The sequence below is a fragment of the Astyanax mexicanus genome, chromosome 5 (assembly GCF_023375975.1).
Source record: "Astyanax mexicanus isolate ESR-SI-001 chromosome 5, AstMex3_surface, whole genome shotgun sequence".
Lineage (NCBI taxonomy): Eukaryota > Metazoa > Chordata > Actinopteri > Characiformes > Acestrorhamphidae > Astyanax > Astyanax mexicanus.
In genome coordinates, this window is record NC_064412.1 from 1,511,537 (window position 1) to 1,537,126 (window position 25,590).

Here is a 25,590-nt window from a genome sequence, read left to right on the forward strand (position 1 = left end):
AAACACTACTTTCTGAAAATTAAATTTGCCGTAAATGGAGGCTTTTCAAAGCATTTCGAATAGTTATGAGGATAACGTGAAATGTTCTTTTATTGGTCGTAGTAATGAAAAAAAAACGTCTTTGTTTTTAATTTAATTGAATGCATTAAAAAACAAGGGTTCTTATTTTTATTTCTTAATAGGAGACGCTGAAAAAAAGAATTAAAGAATTAGTGATCTATAGGCGAGCCGTGCACTGTGCAGCTTGATGTAATGCATATCAGTGTGTCTTTGCTATCGTAACGACGGGAAAAGTACACCTTGCGTGGCTTGAAACGCAAAGCAAAATGCGTTTACTAATTCTCTTAATCATGAGTGTGTTTTGCACAACCCTAGTACAAATACTTTCACAGTCATATGCTGATGGATTGATGGATGGATTGATGGATGGATTGATTGAAGGATTGATTGATTGAAGGATTTATAGATTGATTAATTGAAGGATGTATGGGTTGAAGGATTGGTTGATAGATTGATGTTTTTGAATGATTAATGGATGGATTGAAGGCTTGATTGAATGATTAATTGAAGAATTGATTGCTGGATTTAAGGATTGATTCATGGATGTATTGTTTGAAGGATTCATTGACTGATTTACAGTTGTGGTCAAAAGTTTACATACACTTGTAAAAAAACATAATGTTATGGCTGTCTTGAGTTTTCAATAAGTTCTACAACTCTTATTTTTCTGTGATAGAGTGATCGGAACACATACATGTTTGTCACAAAAAACAGTCATAAAATTTGGTTCTTTCATAAATTTATTATGGGTCTGCTGAAAATGTCACCAAATCTGCTGGGTCAAAAATATACATACAGCAACAAAATTTGTCAATTTTGGTGATGTAGCGAGTTGTGTCAATCAAATTAGCTTCATGTCATGGCCTCTTCACTTCTTGTAAGTGATTCTGATTGACTACAGCTGTTGACTTCTCATGAGCCCATTTAAATAGGGCTCATTTGACCCAGTGATTAGACCCAGCTACAAAAGCTACAATGGGAAAGTCAAAGGAACTCAGTGTGGATCTGAAAAAGCGAATTATTGACTTGAACAAGTCAGGGAAGTCACTTGGAGCCATTTCAAAGCAGCTACAGGTCCCAAGAGCAACTGTGCAGACAATTATACGCAAGTATAAAGTGCATGGAACAGTTGTGTCACTGCCACGATCAGGAAGAAAACGCAAGCTATCACATGCTGCCGAGAGGAGATTGGTCAGGATGGTCAAGAGTCAACCAAGAATCACCAAGAAGCAGGTCTGCAAGGATTTGGAAGCTGATGGAACACAGGTGTCAGTCTCCACAGTCAAGCGTGTTTTACATCGCCATGGACTGAGAGGCTGCCGTGCAAGAAAGAAGCCCTTGCTCCAGAAAAGGCACCTTAAGACTCGGCTGAAGTTTGCTGCTGATCACATGGACAAAGATAAAACCTTCTGGAGGAAAGTTCTCTGGTCAGACGAAACAAAAATTGAGCTGTTTGGCCACAACACCCAGCAATATGTTTGGAGGAGAAAAGGTGAGGCCTTTAATCCCAGGAACACCATGCCTACTGTCAAGCATGGTGGTGGTAGTATTATGCTCTGGGGATGTTTTGCTGCCAGTGGAACTGGTTCTTTGCAGAAAGTAAATGGGATAATGAAGAAGGAGGATTACCTCCAAATTCTGCAGGAAAACTTAAAACCATCAGCCCGAAGGTTGGGTCTTGGGCGCAGTTGGGTGTTCCAACAAGACAATGACCCAAAACACACATCAAAAGTGGTAAAGGAATGGCTAAACCAGGCTAGAATTAAGGTTTTAGAATGGCCTTCCCAAAGTCCTGACTTAAACCCCATTGAGAACATGTGGACAGTGCTAAAGAAACGGGTTCATGCAAGAAAACCATCACATTTAGCTGAACTGCACCAATTCTGTCAAGAAGAGTGGTCAAACATTCGACCTGAAGCTTGCCAGGAGCTTGTGGATGGCTACCAAAAGCGTCTAGTTGCCGTGAAAATGGCCAAGGGACATGTAACCAAATACTAATGTTGCTGTATGTATATTTTTGACCCAGCAGATTTGGTGACATTTTCAGCAGACCCATAATAAATTTATGAAAGAACCAAATTTTATGACTGTTTTTTGTGACAAACATGTATGTGTTCCGATCACTCTATCACAGAAAAATAAGAGTTGTAGAACTTATTGAAAACTCAAGACAGCCATAACATTATGTTTTTTTACAAGTGTATGTAAACTTTTGACCACAACTGTATGTATAGATGATGGATGAAGGATTGAATGGAGAATTAATTGATGGACTGAGGGATTGATTGGTGGATTGATTGAATAATAGATTGATAGATTGAATTGATGTATTGAATGATTAATTGGATTGAAGTATTGATTGAATGATTGGTTGAAGAATTGATTGATGGATTGATTGATGGATTTAAGTATTGATTTGTCGACGGATGGATGGATGGATTGATGGATGTTTGATAGATGGATGGATTGATAGATTGATTATTGGATTGATTAATGGATTGGATGATGGATTGATGGATGGATGGATTGGTTGATGGATGGATTGATGGAATAATTGGTTGATAGATGAATTGATTGATGAATTAATGGGTTTACTAATGGAGGGATTGCTTGATTGGTTGTTTAGTTAATCGATGGATTGATTGATGGATTATTTGCTTGATCTCAAAGAAAATTTGGGAATAGCTTCTTTCCCAGATTGGTGAAGGAACGTTTCTGACATCTGACATCTCCTCATCTCCTCCCACTGTAACAGACCTCATTTCTATCTTCTGAAGGCCAGCAGATGAAATATGAACAGGCTTATTATCCAGCCTAATCGCCTCGCTGACGAGCTGCATGAGTTAGCTGCTACAGGACTGTCCTGGCATTTGGATAATGAAGAGTAAACAGTGTTTTATTAGTCTTCAGTGTCGCGGGGCTCAGTGAGGGACGCTGGGGTTTACTGTGGCAGAGGTTAGGGTCTGATATTAACGATGTTATTATAAACGCTGACGGCGTTTTGACCGATGAGGGCGGTTGAGTGTTTGCTGGATGAAGTCCAGGGCTGAGGATATATTAGTGATGCCAGTCAAAGTCTGGGAAATACGTTTACTGGGCTCAGGCCCCGCCTCCCTCTTTATCTCGGCTGGTTTCTGTAGGTTTAAATCCGTTTTTCTCCTCAGTGGTTAAAACTCTCACTCTACTGACAGGTTTCTTTAGCAGTTCTTCATTATCTGTTGGAGTTCAGACCTGTTTTGTGGATTTTTCTAGAGTTTGTGAGACAGAAATGCACAAAATGGGAAATATCAGTGTCTACTACTAAACTGTTGATTTTAGATGTTGGTCAATAGGGCTGTATGATATGCTCAAAACATACAATGTGTTCAATATCCTGATATCAATGTAAAATACGATAAATTAACATCCTGAATTTAGTGCGCTTGTTTTATTTCTAGGATTAGAAGTAGTTTGGTTTCTGTTCATTTTGGACCTCTACCTCACCCAATTCTCACTCTATCATTCTATACCTCACTCTACCTCACTTTCTCACTCTATTCTTACTTTTCTACACTCAACCTCATTCTATTCTCACTCTACCTCACTCTTCTACCCTCTTCCTTGCTCTATTACACTCAACCCTCACTTTATCCCACTCTTCCCCACTCTAATTCACTGTACCCTTCACTCTACCTCACTCCACCACACTCTACCCTGATTAATGGATTGGTTGGTTAATGGATAGATTAATTGTTGGATTGATTGATTGGTGTATTGATGGATTTATTAAATTATGGATAGATGGATTGATGGATGGATTGATTTTAATGGCTTGATTGATGCATTGACTGGTTGACAGATAGATTGATTAATTAATGGATTGATGTAAGGATTGATTGATTGATTGATTGGTTGATGTATTGGTGGATTAATTGTTTGATGGATTGGTTGATGGATATATTCCACTCTACCACACTCTACCCTCACTCTACCACCCTATACCACACTCTACCCCACTCTGCCTCACTCTACTCTCAATCTGCCTCACTCTTCCTCACTCTACCTCACACTTCCTAACTGTACCCCACTTTATCTCACTATACTTCCCTCTAGAGCAAGGTTAGAGCTAAAGTAGAGTACGGGTAGAGCAAGCTAGAGTAAGGTAGATTGTGGGTAGTGTAAAGGTAGAGTGAAGTAGTGTGAAGTAGAGTAAAGGTAGAGTGAGGTAGAGGTCCACAGTAAATGCTCACATGAAGCTACCTTTGAAATGTTTATTAATCTAGGATCTTTATTTGGTGTTTTACCCTAATTTTTATTCATATAGTACAACCCAAGTGTCAGATTTTGCTGTTATTAATGCTGTTTTGTCTGTATTTCAGTGGGTTTATTGTGAAAACCCATATTGTAAAATAATAAAAATATGATTAATCTTACAACCCTACTGGTCGCCATGTTTGGTGGTGGTCCAGGTCCTGCATAGTGTTTACTCAGTCACTGTAAAGGGTGTCTACAAATCAAAGCATTGATGTTTCTGACTAGAAAGCTATTTATTCATTTATTCCTTTTTTTCTGTCTGTTCTATTCAGTCTGGTTCATCACCTCCTTCTCAAGCAACAGATGGATGCCAATTCCGTTTGTTTTTATGCGATAAGGAGCATAAATAATACATACATTTGAGGAACAGGGACGTGTAAAACACAGTGTTATCACGTTTTGACATGAACACCCATGCTGAAACACTCGCACTGCTTTCATCTCGACGTGTTTGGCGATTTCCGCTGTTATCGTGGCCTCGGTTTCAGTCCTGTGTCACTTTTATCTGTTCTTCTGCAGCCTGGAACATGCTGAATGAAACATGAACACGCATGTCTGACTGGAGGCTATATGTTCAGACGCATTCGAGCATTCAGTGCATTCTATAACACAGTCTATAACACTCCCAGTCTGCACTGTAAACCCACACGCTGTTTGAACTCAAATGATTTTAGTTTTACATAAAATTAAATATATTTCTAAACATTACTCTACTATTTTGAGTTAGTTGAACATTTGTGGGCACATATACTTTACTATTCAAACTCATAATAATAATTAAGTTTAGTCTGTTTTGTCATTAACAGCTTCTTTTCCATTGGGTTCTGTCACAATCTATTTGCATACTGGGCGTGTACAACAGTTTCTAACAGACACTCACCATCAGTGTGTAGTAATTCCCCCTGGGCTACCTTATAAATAAATCAACTTCCCCTTTAGTTGTAAAAACTTGATGTTTTAATTTATGCTAACTCAAGTTTTCATTCCCCATTACTTAAAAAAAATGAGTAAACCGGCTGCTTTAAATAAGTTAAGTAAACTTAACTTATCAGGTCTTACAGTATAACAAAAATAAAAAAGTTAAATTAACTTCCTCTTTAGTTGTAATAACTTAATCCAAGTTCTAAGTTATGCTAACTCAAGTTTTCAGTCCCCATTTTTAACTTTTTAAGGCAACCGGTTTCTTCAATTTTTTAAGTAAATTCAACGTATCCGGGTTTACAGTCTGGTGGGAAACCTTTATAGTTTATATACAGTTTATAATGCTAGGGTTAGGTTAAGTTTATAGGGCACACAGTTAAGGTGAATAACTTCTTATATTGTACAGTACCAGTCAAAATTTTAAACACATTATAAATAAATATTTAAATAAGTGATCCTGGCTATGAGAAAAAATGATTCATGTAGTAAACAAAATATCAAAAAATTTCCTCAAATTTTTAAGTAAATTCAGCTTATCCGGGCTTACAGTCTGGTGGGGAACCTTCTCCTGCCTCTTGCTGGATCTGTTCTCCAGGCTGGTGCTGAAGCTCCATATCCTGGTTAGATTAGAGGGGATAATTCCAGATACTGAACCCCACCGGCACGCCTGGTGTGAGGAGACGCTCCTAATCCCCTCCCTCCTGCCGGGGTGACACTGGAGGAGGCCTGGATTATCACCAAGAAAACATTTCGCTGGCCGATGGCGGCTTCTGTGTGTGTATGTACCCACCAGCTAGAGTTTTGAGATCTGAGTTTTTAATGATATTTGAAAACATTCATACAGAAGTATTAAGTAACGTATGTGTAACACATCATGCTAAATGTCTAGGCATGAAATAATCTGTATCTTCAAGACCTTAGAGTTAACTCAGGCAATGGGAAAACAAAAACACATTGCAAATAAGTGAAGTGAGGATGTATATATAGTGTGTGTAACAGGTGAAATCACTATTCAGGTGATTGGCTTCCAGTAAGTGAGGTCAGTCTGTGGTGTATTATGGGTGATGTAGTCCAGCAACTGCAGATCACAGAACACAGATCATAGTTTATATACAGTTTATGTACAGTTTATAGTTTATATACAGTTTATAATTCCAGTTTAGGGTACAAAGTTAAGGTGAATAACTTCTTATAATGTACAGTGCAAGTCAAAAGTTTGGAGTAAGTAAAGTGAGCATGTATATACAGTGTGTGTAACAGGTGAAATCAGTATTCAGGTGAATGGCTTCTAGGAAGTAAGGTCAGTGTGTGGTGTATTCTGGGTAATGTTGTCCAGAGAATGCAGATCACAGAACACAGATTATAATCTATATACAGTTTATATACAGTTTATAATGCCAGTTTAGGGCACAAAGTATGTACAGTAATGTACAGTACCAGTCAAAAATTTGAACACATTATAAATAAATACTTAAGTGATCCAGACTATGAAAAAAGGGAATCATGTAGTAATTTAAAAGGGTTAAACAAACCAAAATACTCTGTATCTGTATCTTCAAGACCTTAGAGTTAATTCCGGTAATGAGAAAATTCTTTGTGAATATTGAAGTGAACATGTGTATATATAGTGCGTGTAACAGGTGAAATCAGTATTCAGGTGATTGGCTTTTAGGAAGTGTGGTCAGTGTGTGGTGTATTCTGGGTAATGTAGTCTGGAGAGTGCAGAACACAGATTATAATTTATATACAGTTTCTATACAGTTTCTAGTTTATAATGCCAGCTTAGAGCATGACGTAAAGGTGCACAATCGATTGGTCTAATTTCTATATATCAGTTTAAGAAATTATTTATCCATTTCTGAGGCTGGTAACTCTGATGTACTTATCCCATGCAACAGGAGGGAACAGAAGGAACTCTTGCTCTTCCTTTCCTGGGGTGACCCTGATGAGTGCCAGTTTTATCATCATAAGGTTTTTGATGGCTATTTTTGCGACTGCACTTGAGAATACTCAAAATTCTTAAAATTATTTTTTTTTATCACTTAGTTGAGAAAGGCAAGACATTTAAATAATTAACTCTTGACGAGTTCAGCACAGCTGTTAACTGAAACCCATTCCAGCTGAATGAAAAAATGCAGAGATGTGTAAAGCATCTAAGCAGGAGGTGCTACTTTAAAGAATCTAAAATATAAAACGTATTCTGGTTTGTTTAACTTCATAGTTTAGGTGTGTCCAAATCTTTGACTGGTACTGTATATAATTCACCATTATTGATTAAGGTGAATCTTCTGAGTATCAGAATCAGTATTTGTCACGGTTTTTATATACGTTGTGCCCTATAGCCCAGCCAAGACATTAACACATAAACACGTCTCACTCTCCTGTCGCCCTGCTCTCCTGTCGCTCTGATCCCACTTCACTAAATCCCTGTTTTCACCTCCACCCGTCTCCAGGTTAATCATCCGCTCTGTCTGCTCTCTGCGCTCTGATAGGGCAGCTGATAGCTTGGCATTTCATTCAGTGAGTGGTTGAAAATGTTGAGGTCGCGGCTCAATTAACTGCAGGCTGAACTCTGATCCTCTCCATAGACTGAAAGTTAGAGTTACAGAGAGATAGAAAGATCTGTTTCTCTATACTGCTTCCCCTTACAGTTTATATTTTATATGCATTTTATAGTTTATATACAAAGTGTAATGGCTAGACAGGTCTCAGACACACACACATATGCAGTTTTATAAACTTTATTAAAGGTTTATTAAGGGTTTATTAAGGGTTGATCACAGAAAGTAATCAAAACGAGCAGAGTCTACCACGGTAAACAGCAGCAAGAGGGAGTAAACATACCAGAAACGAGAAACATTCAGGGGTCCTACACAGCAAGATAATATCAGAAAGTATGCAAAAATCAGGGTCATGAATACAAAACAAGGTCAAAACAAGGTAAAAAACGAGAGAGCTAACACCAGACAACGGGAAAACACTTTGTTCCTCAATACTCAGCGGGAAGTAAGTGGAGTGTATATATATATATATATAGTGTGTGTAACAGGTGAAATCAATATTCAAGCGATTGGCTTCCAGGAAGTGATGATGTCAGTGTATATATTCAGAAAAACAAAAGGAGTCGATCGGAAAATCACTGTGTCTATATTAACCTGTTAATGTGTTAATTAATATTCACGGCCCCGCCTACCTCGGCTAGGGACCGCCCACAGACAGCAGAGCTAAAGCCTGGCGGCGACGCCGTCTTGTCAAATAGGAGATAACTAACAGCGCTAGGAACAGCATGCAGTTCATTCCTGTGTTATTTGTGCGAATAACACATCAGTGTTTATATACTTTACCCAGTAATTCAGAGCTAAGAAACAAATGGTTAGAATTAGTCTATGGAGGAAAAACACCACCAGCCAAGTACAATTGAGATAGATAGGTGTTTAGATGTTTACAACAGTTCTGTTTACACTAGATATAGGACTCCCCACCTCTGTGTGTTTAAAGTAACTATAGGTTTAAATAGGATCTCCGGTGGATTTTGTGTTTTACAGACTCTACTGGACTAAGCAGGGCATTATTACACATGTTGTAAAGTAATATATGACGTTGCAAAGACTGTGTGTTTCAAGCTGTTGTCCGTCTCGTTGCATTGCAATGCTGTTAACCAATCAGAGGCGATACGTTTGCATGTATGAATATTCATGAGCAAGAGCCGATTGTTCCTATCCCCCCTGCTGATCTCTCTCTCTGTACGCTGGTTAAAATAACAGCAGAGGGAGTGTAAAGGCAGGTCCGCCGGGGCGACACCTCCGCGGATTAAAGAGGACCAGGCCATGAATATGGATGGCGTATCGGGGCGAGTGTTCAGCGTGGGGGAGCATCATCGCTTCTCACTCAAGTGGGGATAAAGCCTCCACTGCCCTCCTCCACCCCCCCAAATACCCCAACATCCCCCCCCGCTAGGATACCACCCCGTCCTCACCTCCGACAGGAGGATGATGTGTGTTATCTGGTCCTCTGGGAGATGTTCCTCAGCTAATGATCCATTTCTACCGCTGCCATTAGCCGAGACTCCGGCGTGCAGAAATCACTCCAGTGTTTGATAGCTGAGAAAAAAAGATCTACTCAGATCCCTGAGGGACTTCCATCACTGTCACCTCAAAACCTATAAAAGATATAACACACCAACAACGTTATATATATATATATATATATATATATATATATATATATATATATAGAGAGAGAGAGAGAGAGAGAGAGAGAGAGAGTTTTAGCTGTTTATTTTATGTTTTATATACAATATCACTCAAAGCTAAGGACACACTCTCTTCTTATTTAATGTTTTTATGCTTTATTTATTTATTTAATATATTTTCTATATACATTGGTGATTAATATTAAAACTTTAAAGTTAAGGGACACATATGGAATTAGGTACTAAACAGTAAAAAATCATTAGATGGTGATGGTGTGCAGATCTGTCCTCAAACATGAATGTACTACTTCTTTAGAACAATCTAAAGTAGAAAACATGATCTGGTTTGTTAAATACTTTATATTTTACTAAATAATTTAACATGTGTTCCTGTATAGCTTTAATATAATCTTCAGTATTAAATTTACAGTGTAAAAAAATCATAAGCAGGGGCAACATATTGTCATAACGCATTGTGCAGTATTGTAGAGAATTGACGTGATATATTGAGTATTATACAATAGTTAGTTCTGACCTCACAATCTGATTGGTTGAGAAGTGATCTAGCCGTGATGATATTTCGTGATAACATCACGGCCTTCTCACACTAAACTTGTATCTCTCCGCCGACGCGTTGCCGAGTAACGGCGTATATACACAGGACACCCGCAGCAGCGTTAGCTTAGCACAGGCTAGCACTCAGGCGCGGCACGCTCGCCCGCAGCGCTGACTCGTCTTTCGTGGAAAAAAGGGAAAGAAAATCGCTCGGCTAATGCCGTCTTACAGCCAGAACGCTAACCAGCCAGGCTAGGCTAAGCTAAGTTAATGCTGAGCTAAAGCAAGCTACGCTAACCTAACCGCAGTCCAGCCGGCTAGCTAAAACCAACACCACCCAGCAAAACAAGCAGAAATGCTCAAAAAACGCGCAGCTTTCACCTGAAGACGACTCCACGGAGCAGGAGAGGAGAGTATTAGTGTTATTTCACGCTCCTAACGTTACCATCTTCACTTATTACCAATTTTGCTTTCAAGCTAACTTTCGTGGTGTTAGTCTGCCTGAACCACAGGGCCGCTGCTAAGGTTTTGGAGGCCCTAAGCATAACTGGTCAGGAAGACCCCCCCCCCCCAAAAAAAAAAAAAAAAAAAAACACACACACACACACAAACACAAAAGGTTTACGCAAAATTTTACTATTTATTAAAATTACACATGTAACTGTGAATATTTACAACGTTATAAGTAAGGCCAATAACAGTGAAGAACAGCACAAGAGTACTATTTATAATGTATAAATAATAAATGAAACGATGCATGTCTATTTTAAGCAGTGGACACGTCATTTACACAAGCCAGCCTTAAAGGTTATGAAATTATCGTTTATATTCGTGGTGTATTTATATCAGCCTGTCAAAATCTATAGAGCTGTCTGATCCTGCTGTCATACAGACCATAGTGCACTGACGGCATTAGTCAATAGGTAGGCTACTCTGTTTATTAATTTTTTATTAAAGTGCCACGTGCCTTGCAATACCCAGATTAGTTTCTAGTTAAGCGTTTAAAGCTACCAAATCAGCAAAGCCAACGTAACTAGCTCAGGCAACTCCACTGAACATAAGTAATCAAAACTATTTAAACCTTTATCATCGAAGTTACTCACCAGAAAGGAATGCATGGGCCTCATCTTTCTGCTTCTTTTTCTTCTTCTCAGCTCCAGACTCAAACCGTCGCTTCATAGTTGAATTACCATTTAGTAGCAACTTCGCGCGGTGAACTTGTCTCCTGCCAAACTCAAGTAGCGTTGCTACTTTAGTTAGGAATAAGGTTGCCAGATAAGTTACGATTTTTCATCCTATTTGTTTATTTTATTTTAAGTTTTTAACTTACACAAATATTGCACTGGACAAGTTTTTGTATAGAATGGCCACATACACTTTAAAAATGGTTAAACATGCGCAAGATTTAGCGCCTCCATGCATTTTTTGATTATTTATTTGACTGGAAAATGTCACATCTGGCAACAACCAACAGAGCAAACCGAGCCGTGCCATTTCAGGCAATAGGGGTGGGGGCATTATATTATGCACAAAAATAATAACGTGCCGCTTTTAAGTAGTAGAGTAGGTGCCCCATGCAATGTTTAAAGACAAAAAAGATGAGCGTATCATAAATAATTCACATTGGGTTTTAAATTTAATAATGTCATAATTTCAACACATTTCATTCTCAGTCAATTTGGCTCCCTGCAACTGCAAAATGGTTGAGGCCTAACGCTGGCTGCGTTGTCTGCGTATGCAGAGCGGCGGCCCTGCTGAACCATACACTGTATGTAGTTAAGTTGTGGTGGAACTACTTTTTGGCGGAAGGCTCAGTCCATATTAAAGCATATTCAAACTGAATTTCTTAAAGTTCTTTGATTTATTTCCTTTATTTATTTTGTAAAATAAATAAGTAAAAAGTAACTGTTGTATAAAAGCAATAAAACACTCGAGGTCGTGTGTTATCACGAATAACATCACGGCTGTGATGATCTACAGTACTCGCCTTCGGCTCGTGCCTACGACCGAATCACAGCCGTGATGTTATTTCGCGATAACACACTCCCTCTCGTGTTCTATTGCTTAATTGTAGAGTAACAGTAGTGTGATGTCATCATTATTGTAAGCAATGTATCTTTATAATATTTCATTGTGAAGTATCGCAGAAACTTGTCTTGTCACATATCGAGTATCGCAGAATCACAGTATTGTGACGTCATCGTTATCGTGGGCAATATATCATCATAATAATATCACATCGCGAAGTATCGTAGAGAATTGTCTTGTGATATCATTGTGAGTGTGTGTGTGTGTGTGTGTGTGTGTATCAGCAGTACTCGTGCTGTAATCTCTCTGCTGGAGGTGAGATGAGCCCAAAGTCTCTAAATCTCTCTCTGATCATCATAGCCTTGAGCAGGCCATAGGCTAATCCACACACACACACACACACACACACACACACTCAGCAACAAACAATAACCCATGGGACTGAATATAAAGAGAGAGAAGAATCTCAGCTACAACATTGACTTTCAGATCCGCCGTCTCTCAGAATACGAGCAGCAGCAGCTCCTCCTCCGGTTCCTCGGAGCTGTGATAACATCATCTGATCTCAGCCAGCCACCCTGAGAAAAAACCCTGAGAAAAAAAGCCTGAGAAAAAAAGCAGTGGCAGGAAAAGTGGTGACAGATCGACGATAAAGAGAAACGTCTCGGAGTATCTGAGAGGATCTGAGGGACAGAGCTGCAGCAGACCGGCCTATCAGAGCTCAGTTTTTTTATCTGTTTTTTTATGGACAATAAATTTTATATACAGTATTTATCCTCACTGTGGGATCAATAAATAAATGAATAAATAAATAAATAAATAAATAGATAGATACATACATACATACATACATACATACATACATACATACTTTATTGAACCCGAAGGAAATTTAGGCAAAGAAGTAAAGAACTATCCTGTCCTGTTTTATCTACAATCAATCAATCAATCAATCAATCAATCAATCTTTATATAAACTCAGAAGTACATTGAGGGTAACCCTCATTTCCAATATAACTGATTACAAAGAGAAGAGAGATATATAGAATTTACTGTATATAATGAAATATCTATACATCTATAAGACAGAACACAGGTGCAATAAAACATGGAAACCCTTATTGATCAACTTTAATAAATTAATTATTAATAATAATATGATTAATAAAATACAAAATGAATTAATTATAGTAACTCAACAATCTATACAATCCATAATCGTGTAATATAATAGAGCAACCAACTTTTGATAGTTAGATCATTCAAAATAGATCAAATTCAGAAATATTACAAAATAAAGAATCACTTTTTCACTTTTCTGCACAAATATATGAAATAAAACACGTAATATCTTAATCATGTTAATGCGATCTCCTCAGAAAATCGATGTTTAGAAAGGATTTTGTTTTCATGCATCTTCAGGCATGTTCTCCTCCACCAGTCTTACACACTGCTTTTGGATATGAGGAGAGGACAGTGGTGTTTTGGGCTGTTTGCTGGAGTGATAAACTTGGTTCGTCTCTCATTCGGAACTAAAGTTACAAAGGTCTGTTTATTGCTTTTCTTATATAACACTGTGAAAGACAAGAGCAGCAGTAAAACTGTAGTGTGTATATGTATCTATACACTGCAAAAAGTCAGAAACTAGGCAAAAACTAGACAAAATATATGCAAATTAAGACATATATGTATATTAAGCAAAAAAATCTGCCAATGGGCTGAGCAAAATTTTCTTAGTAAGATTTCTTACAAAAAGCAATGGCAAAGTTTTAAAATGAGTGAAGTAACACCTAAATCAAGAAAAAAGTCACTGTTTTTGGACACAAGCATCAGAATAACTTGATTGCTGCTTGATTGTGCTTATTTTGAGTTTAAATGACTTAAAATAAGGTACAAATTCTAAGTAAGAATGATTAAGATAATTATCCCTAAAATAAGCAAAATAATCTAACACTAAAAATGTCTTATCAGAGAAGAAAATAAGATTTATTGCCTTAAATTTAGAAAATTTCACTTTTTTCACATTTAGTTTTTTGCAGTGTATATATGTGTAGACAGGCCTGTAAACAGCATGCATGAGAAACAGCAGAGTCTGGGGAACCTGAACCTGATCTAGATCATCTGGAAACATCTGGCCTGAGGAAATCCCACCTCTGGCACCAAAAACACTCCCAGCCGTGCGTCCTGGACCCGGTCCTAACCTGTGTAACAGAGACAGACTACCCATAGCCAACTTCCTGTGAGATCTCCAGCCCGGTCTCCTCAGCCAATCAGCTGCTGGTCTGTGCAGGGTGGAGGCTGTATGAGATCCTCTCTGTAATAATATTTCCTCTACAGATAACCTGCGTATCCAGCAGAGGAAAGAATTCACACTCTGATGTGTTTGGCTCTGTGTTTCACTCGCTAATATATAAAACTGAGAGAAAGGAATGTGGAATTTGGCGGTACCGACTTTGAGACAAATTGATAATTTTAACTTGTTTAAAATAGTATTTAATTTAAAATGTTAACCCATTTTAACTGTAATTTAGAAGGAAAGATATTGTGGCGAAAAATATGCCACATAAAAAATTTTAATTAATAGATGTGCATCAAACCATCAAACCACCAAACTGAACTGCTTGAATTTTTGCACCAGGAGTAAAGCAGCATAAAGTTATCCAAAAGCAGTGTGTAAGACTGGTGGAGGAGAACATGATGACAAATATTGATTTCTGAACTATTAAAACTTTATGAATATGAACTTATTTTTGTCATTATCTGCAAATATAATGATATAATATCTTTTCTATATGATTCTAAGTGGTGTTCTTTATTTTAAAATAAATACATTTCATACAATAAAAATAAATCAAATGTAAGTTATTTGTAATATTTGCAGATATGCATATCGCCCACCCCTAATTATCACATCAGAGTTCTACTTTTTTGATATTTTTATAAAAAAAAAAAAAATCACACTGTTCTCATTATTTCCCATTATATATCTACTAGAGGCAGATTCTATCTGTCCAGTATCATTTATTTTACTTTAATCCTGGATATGTGGAGATATTTGGAGTGCATTATTATCATTAGTATAATTTTAATATCTTAGTTAGGGGTGTGCCATATCATATTGTTTTGTGTGCAGTAATACAATTTAGTTTTCATTGTGATGCAGTAGTATATTCTTGAAATATATATTTTTTTTATAATATCGTGATATTATTTTATGGCCGTATCGCCCACCCCTACTCTCCGGCGGGCTGCCACGCTGCCCGGCTCTCTAATTGGAGTTTAGGTATGGTTGGCTGAGTGGCACCGGGGTGGAGGGCCAGGAGGATGCCGGGTCCACACTGCTCTTTTGTTAAGCTGATGTTGCGAAGGCTGAACGGCGCGAGAGCGGGGGCGGCCTGGAACTCCACGTCGTTTTACATTAGCGGCGCGTCTCGCGTACGAGACGAGAGCGAAGTTTGCTCTGTCAATCCTCCGGTCTGGCCCCGAGCCAAGCCATTAGCGACAGTAACCGGCGCGAGAGGAACTGAGGAATCGTCCTGTTTCTCTTTTGTTTTGTGAAAGTATTAAAGATCTCAGAAATAAGGGCTGATCTGATCTCCCTGCAGGAAGTCGTCGCTCTTCCCTCTTTCCTCTTCTTTTCTGGAAGACTTGTGGAAGAACAATTCTTCCTCCTCAACTATTATTCATTATTATTTAGTTTTCAATTTGTTTTACAGAAATAAATTACTGTAGATTCGCCTCTAAATTAAAATCACAGCATTATAATTGGGTTTAATTTGAATTTATTGTCCTCGAGAGAAACATTTGTACAAAAAAAGCTAAACAATGGCAGCATTTAGTGGATGCATGTTAATGAATTCTTTTTTAAGGCACTTAATCTCTCTCTTTCCTTGCGCTGGTAATTTAAGACCGCCCCCTTATGCATATTCTGGGAGGTGCTGCTTAATATTCATGATCCAGTGTTTATAATAGTTTATAACTGTTTATTAAATGACAGAGTAAGATAGAATGAGAGGGCTGTTAAGCAAGTTAAGGAATTGAGGAATTGAGAAAGTGAAGAAATATGTAATTGATGAATTAAGGTATTGAGGAGGTGAGAAATTGATGAAATAAGAAATTAAGGAAGCGGGAATTGAGAAATTGATTAATCACGGAATTGAGGAAGTAAGAAATTGATGAATTAAGAAATTGAGAAAGTGAGGAATCGATGAATTAAGGAATTGAGCAGTTGATGAATTAAGGTATTGAGGAAGTAGTAAATTAAGATATTGTTTAATTGAGGAATTGATAAGTTAAGGAATTGATGGATTAAGGAATTAAAGTGAGGAATTGAAGAACTGATGAATTAAGAAATTGATGATTGAGGAATCGATTAATTAAGGAATTATTGTTTGAGGAATTGATGAATTGGGAAAATGAGATTTATTTAAGATACTGAACAATTAAGGTATTTGAGGAAGTGAGAAATTGACAAATTAAAGAATTAAAGAAGTAAGGAATTGATGAATTAAGAAATTGAGGAAGTGAGAAATTGATGAATTAAGGAATTGAGGATGTGAGCAATTGATTAACTAAGGAATTGAGGAAGTGAGAAACTAATGAATTGAAGAAGTGAGGAAGTGATGAATTGTCCTGTTCCTCTTTTTTGTTTGCAATCATTCCAAATGTCGCAGAAATAAGGTCTGACTTGAACTTGAACAATTCTTCATCCTCTTTTTGTCTAAAAAATTAGTGTACATTCTTTTTTTTAAGCACTTAGGCTCCTCCTTTGCTTGTGCTGGTAATTTAGCACCGCCTGCTTATGCATATTCAGTGAGGTGCTGCTTAATATTCATGATCCGGTGTTTATAAGAGGGAGTGAGCGGCAGAGTGAGAGAGAATGAGAGAGCTGTGGAGCGAACGCAGCCTGAGAGAGGGGGAGGGACGAGGCGGAGGAAAAGGAACAAGTGACTGAGAGGGAGAGAGAGAGAGAGAAAGAGGGAGGGAAGGAAGGAAGAAGGGATCACTTGCGTGGTGTTAAATGTGTTCAGACTGAACTGAACGCTGTTGGTCTACAGAAGGTGTTGAGCTCTCTCAGATAAATCTGCTGCTTATCTAAAAGCAGAAGCAGAGCGACAGATAAAGAGATAGATAGATAGATAGAGATAGAGGGAGGGAGAGAGCATACAGAGTTCTTGCTCTCTTCCAGAAGACAGAAGGCTGGATGGTCTGATCTCTCCATCATGGGATGCAGTCTCTGTACTTTACAGAAACCAGCAGAGCAGTATAAACTCCTGTATGAAGTCTGTCAGGTAACCAGCGCGATCATTTCTTTATTTTTAGCATTTTAGATTCATGATTTTTGAGTTTGTTGAGTTTTGAGAATGTTATATTGCTATAATATACAGCTCTGACAAAAAAAATAAGAGATCACTTTTGCTATTTATAGGTTTATGTTTGAGTAAAATGAACATTGTTGTTTTATTCTATAAACTACAGACAACATTTCTCCCAAATTACAAATAAAAATATTCTCATTTAGAGCATTTATTTACAGAAAATGAGAAATGACTGAAATAACAAAAAAGATGCAGAACTTTCAGACCTCAAATAATGCAAAGAAAACAAGTTCATATTCATAAAGTTTTAAGAGTTCAGAAATAATCAATATTTGGTGGAATAATCCTGGTTGGTTTTGAATCACAGTTTTTTTTTTCATGCATCTTGTCATCATGTTCTCCTCCACCAGTCTTACACACTGCTTTTGGATAACTTTATGCTGCTTTACTCCTGGTGCAAAAATTCAAGCAGTTCAGTTTGGTGGTTTGATGGTTTGTGTTCATCCATCTTCCTCTTGATTATATTCCAGAGGTTTTCTCTGGTGGTCTTTTTTTCAGAGCTGTATATCATTCAGTATCCTTATTACTTCATAAGAAAGTAATCTGGGAAAACTGCAGGTATCTGAACTTTTGAGTTCTGGTAGAAATATTTGCTGGAAAATTATCTTAACCCTCCTTGTTGGATTAGATTATATTACTTTGAGTTTGATTCAACTTTATTGTCATTCAGAAAATACAAGTAGAGACCAATGAAATGCACTTTAAAAGCAGTTTAAACTGATACTGACACTTGTTTGCATGCTCAATCCTGAAAGTTTGCAGTGCATTTGAGTGTCTACTACAAAGTTGTTACACAGCATACCCATTATAATGTTCAATCCTGAAAATTTACAGTCTATCTGAGTATCTTTTGCACAGCTTTTACTCAACTTAACCATTGTAATGTTCAAGCCTGAAAGTTTACAGTATATTTGAATATACACTGAATATTTGCAGTGTATCGTTTACACAGCTTTCCCATTTCTCTGCTCAATCCTGAATGTTTACAGTGTCAGATCGTTTTTTACAGAGTGATGCACAGTGATATCAGACATCAGTACTGAATGTAGATATTTGATCAATATTTTATGATATTTTTGTTTTAACCTGACTGTTTTTCATATATTTGAATAAATTTGTAAGTTTACAGTAAGTGATTCTTAAGTTGTCTTTTAGAGGGATGCATTATTAATGTTTGCAGTGTATCTGAGTATCTATACACAGCTTTTACACAGCATACCAATTATAATGTTAAATAATGTTTACAGTGTCAGAGCTTTTATTAGAGAGTGATACACAGTGATATCAGACATATCAGTATTGGACATGTTGGGATTTTATCAACATTTTGCGATATTTTTATTGAACTTAGCTGAATTTTGTTTATTTTACTGAATTAGAAAGTCCACAGTAAGTGCTGTATGTGTGCTATTATTGTAATTTCAGTGTATTATTCTCAATTTTATATTTTATAAATGTTTATATACAGTATGAGCTTGAGCAGATATATACAGTACATAGGAAACAATACAATTCTGGGCGCAGTTCCCATATGGCTGTATCTCTGTGGTTGTTGGTGTGGAAATGATGATGTTTATAGATGTTTTTTATATTGTGCACGGTAGCGTGATGTTCTGCTGGTGACCTGATGGATCATGGGGGTTCTGACGGCACATTAAAGCCAGATACAGGAGAACGACTCGCTGAACCTGTGAACTCAGGGTTAACGGTGTTGCTGTAGTGTGTGTGTGTGTGTGTGTGTGTGTGTGTGAAATAGAGAGGCGTTCACCTCCTGTAACCTCAGGTTGACTCTTCTCTGCATTTATGTTTAACATCTGAACACTTAATCACAGTTAAATATAAAGTCAAATATAAATATATAATAGCTTTCATAGATGTTTTATTGATTCTCAGATGATTTCCTTCTACCTTTTACAAATGGCTCCACAACTTGTTATTGTAACTTATGCCCATACAATAATATCACAATGTAAGCAATTTCTGCAATAACAATGTTTGTGTTAGAGTTTGGATGAAGGGGATTGGTGTGGTCCTGCTCTTGTAATAATTTGTCTCATGAGTTTTTGTAGACGTCTGAGTACTTGGCAGTTGAGGCACGGACCATGAACATAGTTCGCTATGCTTCTGGATTCTTGTCGAGCCAGTATCAGATTGTGGTGGTTTTGCTATTGTTGTTAGTTGAGTGAGTAGTAGATCCTGGCTGAGCCCTATGCATAACCACAGCTGTTAGGTGCAGGATTTGTCAATTTCCTGTATTATATTACTTGGAGATATCCTCTTGAGACCCTGCGCCCTCATATGTGAACATTACATTTCTGCTTCTCTACACCATAGTATATATTTTTTTATGTTGACCTTTGGCCTCATATGGAGACACTGCCCATACCATCCAGTTGTCACATGGCAACGTCACACTTAACTGATTGAAAACAAGGTGGCAGGAATCCCAGTCAAAAGTTTCTACAGCCAATCCAGGCAGAAACATGGGCCAGGTAAAAAAAAAAAAATATATATATATATATATATATATATATATATATATATATATATATATATATATATATATATATATATATATATATATATATTTTATGCTTGAAATAAGTTTATTTACTTACTTTAGAAAGCTTAAATTTTGTTTTTGCACTAATAGGGTCCTTGTCATCACTTATATGTTAAAATTAACTAATGTCCCCATATGAGGACATTAGTTTTTCCAAAAATAACTTCCAGTACAAAGACAAAGATTAGTTTTTATACATTTTAGGTCCTACTAATAATGCACACCAAGCAAAAGTCCGGGTCTCAGGAGGATATGACGAAATTAGAATTTTCAAAAATATACTACTGCAACTAAATAAATATAAATATCTCTTAGTTAATATAAATAACAGTATTGTACATTCAGTAGAAACAAAAAAAATCTTTAAACCTTTGTTGTTTTTGTAAACAGTAACTTATCATGATTATTATTATTATTATTATTATTATTATTATTATTATAATTATTAAATAATAGTGTAAAAACTTTGAAAATCAACAAAAAAGAACCGCAAATTTACCACAAAAAACTAATAACAAACTAAAATAAATGCAGTTAACAAATACAAAATAAATGCTTTCAAGAATATCGCAATGTTACGATATTGAGTTTTTTGCATTATCGCTGTGTACGATAGGATATGGCATCACCCCAAATATATATTTTCCCACTTTATTTATTACTGTGTTTCTTCCTCTGATACAGCTTGCACATTTTCACACTTAATCCTGATTGGTTAAAGTGCTTAAAGCTAAAGATTAGAGGTGTTAGTGAAGGTACAGCATTCTAGAGCAATCAATCTAGACTGGGATTATCCTCAGTGGAACCAAGCCTGGGTTACCCATACCTGCAAATGGGTTTTTCTTTTTGGATTTAAGACTTTTATTTCCGGTAGTCTTCGAGTTTTCAACGCAGTTAAGAAAATTAGGAATTAATATTATGCAATCTCACAAATAGCATTAAGATTTGACCTAAGCTGGACTGATGTATGGCAGCATGAGCTGAGTTCAAAGTAGCACGGGCAGATTGTCATATTATACTCAGCAACTGGGGTGTGAGAACAGCATTTAAGCCGGAATTGAAACTAGATTTAAACCAGAGCAGGACTGAATTAACTATTGTTGTCTGTGGTGTTTGTGGTCAGGGTTTGTATCGTATTTTGGACTGTAAGCAGCACAATCAATAATCAATAATCAATGATTATAAGGAGCACTGACTATTTTTTTGGAAAATTTAAGGATTTTAAGTGCAGCTTATAGTGCAGAAAATATGGTAGTGGTGAAGGACTACCAGCAGGGCTGTGTTTGTGTGTTTGTGTGTTTGTGTATATGGTGTTTGTGTGTTTGGCTGTTTGTGTGTTTGGTGTTTGTGTATTTGGCTGTTTGGGTATTTGGCTGTTTGGGTATTTGGTTGTTTGGCTGTTTGGGTATTTGGGTGTTTGGGTATTCGTCTGTTTGGCTGTTTGGGTATTTAGCTGTTTGGGTATTTAGCTGTTTGGGTATTTTGCTGTTTGGGTATTTAGCTGTTTGGGTATTTGGCTGTTTGGGTATGTGGGTATTTGGCTGTTTGGGTATTTAGCTGTTTGGGTATGTGGGTATTTGGCTGTTTGGGTATTTGGCTGTTTGGGTATGTGGGTATTTGGGTGTTTGGGTATTTAGCTGTTTGGGTATTTGGCTGTTTGGGTATGTGGGTATTTGGCTGTTTGGGTATGTAGGTATTTGGCTGTTTGGGTATTTAGCTGTTTGGGTATTTGGCTGTTTGGGTATGTGGGTATTTGGCTGTTTGGGTATTTAGCTGTTTGGGTATTTGGCTGTTTGGGTATGTGGGTATTTGGCTGTTTGGGTATTTAGCTGTTTGGGTATTTGGCTGTTTGGGTATGTGGGTATTTGGCTGTTTGGGTATTTGGGTGTTTGGGTATTTGGCTGTTTGGGTGTTTGTGGTATTTGCTGTTTGGATGTTTTGCTGTTTGTGTGTTTGGTGTTAGTGTGTTTATGTGTTTGATGTTTGGTGTTTGTGTGTTTGAGTAAAGTTAATGAGTAGCTGCTCTGTGGTTTTTTTGGGGGGTAATTGGTTCTGTAGATGTTTCTCTGTATTATCTGCTGATGATGCTGCAGTTTCTCTATTGTGTCTGCAGACGAGATCAGCTTTGATCATACAGTGCTGTGTGAGAGGAGGACTAAAAGCTTTCTCTCATGTTAAGGGCTCTGTGTGTGTGTGTGTGTGTGTGTGTGTGTGTGTGTGTGTAGTGTGTGTGTGTGTGTGTAGTGTGTGTGTGTGTAGTGTGTGTGTGTGTAGTGTGTGTGTGTGTGTTCTGTAACAGTAAATAGCCTCTGTTTGTTGGCGCGCTGGTAGGCCGGTGATGTTGGCCCATTTTACATCACCATGAAAAAAAAGTAGATGAAGGGAAAAGAGGAGGGGAGGTAAATGAAAAGAAAGAAAAGGGATGAACAGATCAGACCTCAGTCCTTTATCCTGATCCCCCTCCTCTATAGTCAGTCCATCATGCCGACCGTCAATTAAGTTTGATTGGCAGCTTGTTAGCGAAGGGCACCATGCTGTCTTATTGCTCTCTTTCTCTCTCTCTCTCTCTCTCGCTCTCTCTCTCTTTACCTCTCTTTCTCTTTTTACCTCTCTCTCCCTCTTTACCTCTCTTTATCTCTCCCTCTCTCTATTTCTCTCTCTCTCCCTCTCTCTCTCTCTCTTTCTCTCACTCTTTCCCACTCTCTCTCTCTTTCTCTCTCTTTCCCACTCACTCTCTCTTCACCTCTCTCTCTCTCTCTTCTCTTTTTCTCTTTCTCTCTTTACTGCTTTCTGTCTCTCTCTTAACCTATGTTTTTACCTCTATTTCTTTACCTCTCTCTCTTGTCTCTCTCTCTCTCTCTTTAGCTCTCTCTTTCTCTTTCTTTCTCTCTTTACGTCTCTCTCTGTCTGTCTCTCTCTCTACCTCTCTATATATTTCTACTATCTCTATATCTTTATTACTGCAGTTCTTCTCCTGTCAGATTAATTCTAATTCTAATTCTTTTCTTCTCTGCTGAAACTGAGTCTCAGTCCTTAATCATGTTATTCTGAGCTAAAGGCTAAAGGCTAAAGCTGCTGTTTCCATGTGGGTCAGCCAGACGTCTTCCTGTAGCAGTTTTCTCCAGTTTTCATTGGCTGGCTTTTGGAGGACACCAAGTGGTACAATCATCAATCCCCAAAACATGCATGATTGGCAGCCCTTACTGTAGGTGGTCCACAATGCAGGCGTCTTTTAATTAATGTAACAGAATTGATAGTAGTGTTCTCCTCCAAGCATGTTGTGCTCCAGCCATCAATCCCCATCTCTACCACAGTCTGGTCTGGGGAGGGTGTTAAGAGAGCGTAATTAGCAGCAGTTGTCTGCGGGTGGTCCTTTTCTTCCTCCTGAACCTCTAAACACCATTTTAACCGGTGTAGACGTCTGTAATCTTAAGCTATAACAGCACTGGTATTAGTGTTCTCCTCCAAGCGTGTTGATTTACAGCATTGTTCTTTTGTTCCTGCCTAGTGGCAGCTGATACATAGCCTAACTGTTTAATTTGGGTCAAGTTGAGATCAGAATTCAGAGTTCAGAGTCAGAAACATTTGTTCAACCTGAAGTCACTGAACATCTTTACTATTGTCGCTTGATGCCCCTTATAATCTGGTGTGTCCAAAAAATACAAAGAATAAGATAATAATTCCTTAAATAAGCTAAATAATCTTACACATACTCAATGCTTAGTAAGAGACAAATTCTAATCAGACAAAATAAGATTTATTGAAAAAACAGTTTCTTTGCTTTGTTTGCTTCCAGGTTTGTTAGGGGTTAGGGAAAAAAAACGAATAAAGACTTTTAACTGAATTCGCTCAATGACCTTGCACTAGGCTCTAGTGTTGTTCAAGGCTGGGAATACAAATTGTACCCCATTCCTCTTCAATAGCACTTACTTAAAGTTCTTTTTTTTTAATAAATAGCTGGTTGAAATGTTTATGAAGAGAAGATACAGCTCTAGAAAAAAAATACACCATCTAAAAATGATGAGTTTCTTTGATTTTATCAAATTAAAAACCTCTGGAATATAATCAAGAGGAAGATGGATGATCACAAACCATCAAACCACCAAACTGAACTGCTTGAATTTTTGCACCAGGAGTAAAGCAGCATAAAGTTATCCAAAAGCAGTGTGTAAGACTGGTGGAGGAGAACATGATGCCAAGATGCATGAAAAAAAAAACTGTGATTAAAAACCAACCAGGGTTATTCCACCAAATATTGATTATTTCTGAACTCTTAAAACTTTATGAATATGAACTTGTTTTCTTTGCATTATTTGAGGTCTGAAAGCTCTACGTCTTTTTTGATATTTCAGCCGTTTCTCTTTTAATTTTCTGCAAATAAATGCTTTATATAACAATATATTTATTTGTAATTTGGGAGAAATGTTGTCTGTAGTTTATAGAATAAAACAACAATGTTCATTTTACTCAAATATAAACCTATAAATAGCAAAATCAGAGAAACTGATTCAGATAGAGTCCTTCCTCATCTGGCTGGCGTAGAGATCGGGTTTAGTTAGGACCGGCGATGGCGGGCAGGACGGCGCCAGCTTTTTAATGAAGGGAACGAGGAGCTGGATTGAAGTGTGAAAGTGATCCGGTGACTCATGCACCATGCGGCACGTTTTCTCATGCATTTTTAGATGCCCTCTGAATGGATGGGTTGGTACTGATAGATGGGGTGGATGCGTGGACTATGTGGGCACTTCATAGGAAGCGCTATTTGCTGTTACCACCAACTCTACTGTCTTAAAACCAACCAAAAAATAAAAAAACACAAAGCTACTATAAACCCAGACAACAAACACTACGAGCAATAATGTAGTTGCATGGGTCCTGCTCTGGTTTTAAAGATCTCACTTTTTAAAGACATGTTTTTAAATCAATTTTAAAATGTCTAATTGTGTCTCTAGTATTAATAAATGAATTGTGGGCCATTTTTTGTAAAAAAAAAAAAATGTTCAGGTGTTTCTATTTAGCCCTGCTTTGGTTCACTGTATTAGTGGTCTCTGAAGAAAGACAGAATTTGGGCTTTTGCTCATGAATATTTATTTATACATGCAAACATTAAGCCACTGATTGGCTAACAGCACTGCAGCGGAAAACGCCTCTAAAACTCAAAGGACAAAATGTTTTTTTGAGAGATACAGCCTTAGTTTTAAAGATACAGCACTGAGTGCTCGGTGAAGTTAACCCATTGATAACATTTCTTTCAGCTAAATTAACGCTACTAAACTCTTAACTCTTGTTGACTTGTTGATTCATTATTTCGGCAGTTTCACCACGGCAGATTTCGCTCTATATCATAAAATCTGACGTGAACAGTGCTCGCTTTGACTGGTGTTCTGTCGAGTTGTGCTACCTTGTCAATCCGTGCTTCCCTTGTGTATATTTAAGGCCTCTGGAAAACACAGAATCAACCGGAGATCCGATTTAAACCTATAGTTACTTATACAAAATAGCTAACGCTAACTTCCTGCTGTAAAAAGAAGCTGTAAGCTCTTTAGCTGACGAGACAGTGTCTGCTCTACTGCAGCCTGGCTTGAGCCTTGTCTGTGGGC

General features: G+C 37.5%; 1 protein-coding gene across 2 annotated transcripts in view; it reads left to right on the forward strand.

The window, feature by feature from the left end:
- pdzrn3b (PDZ domain containing RING finger 3b) overlaps nt 1–25,590 on the forward strand; it is a 215,303-nt gene that overhangs the window by 152,179 nt on the left and 37,534 nt on the right. Inside the window, exon 1 of one of the 2 annotated variants that reach the window (XM_022662740.2) lies at nt 16,940–17,340. The exons of the other annotated variant lie outside the window; for it this stretch is intronic. Within the exon in view, the coding sequence (XP_022518461.1) occupies nt 17,272–17,340 (69 nt within the window). The 5' untranslated portion in view covers nt 16,940–17,271. Of the gene's footprint in view, nt 1–16,939; nt 17,341–25,590 lie in introns of those variants that run through there. 2 annotated transcript variants of the gene reach the window in all.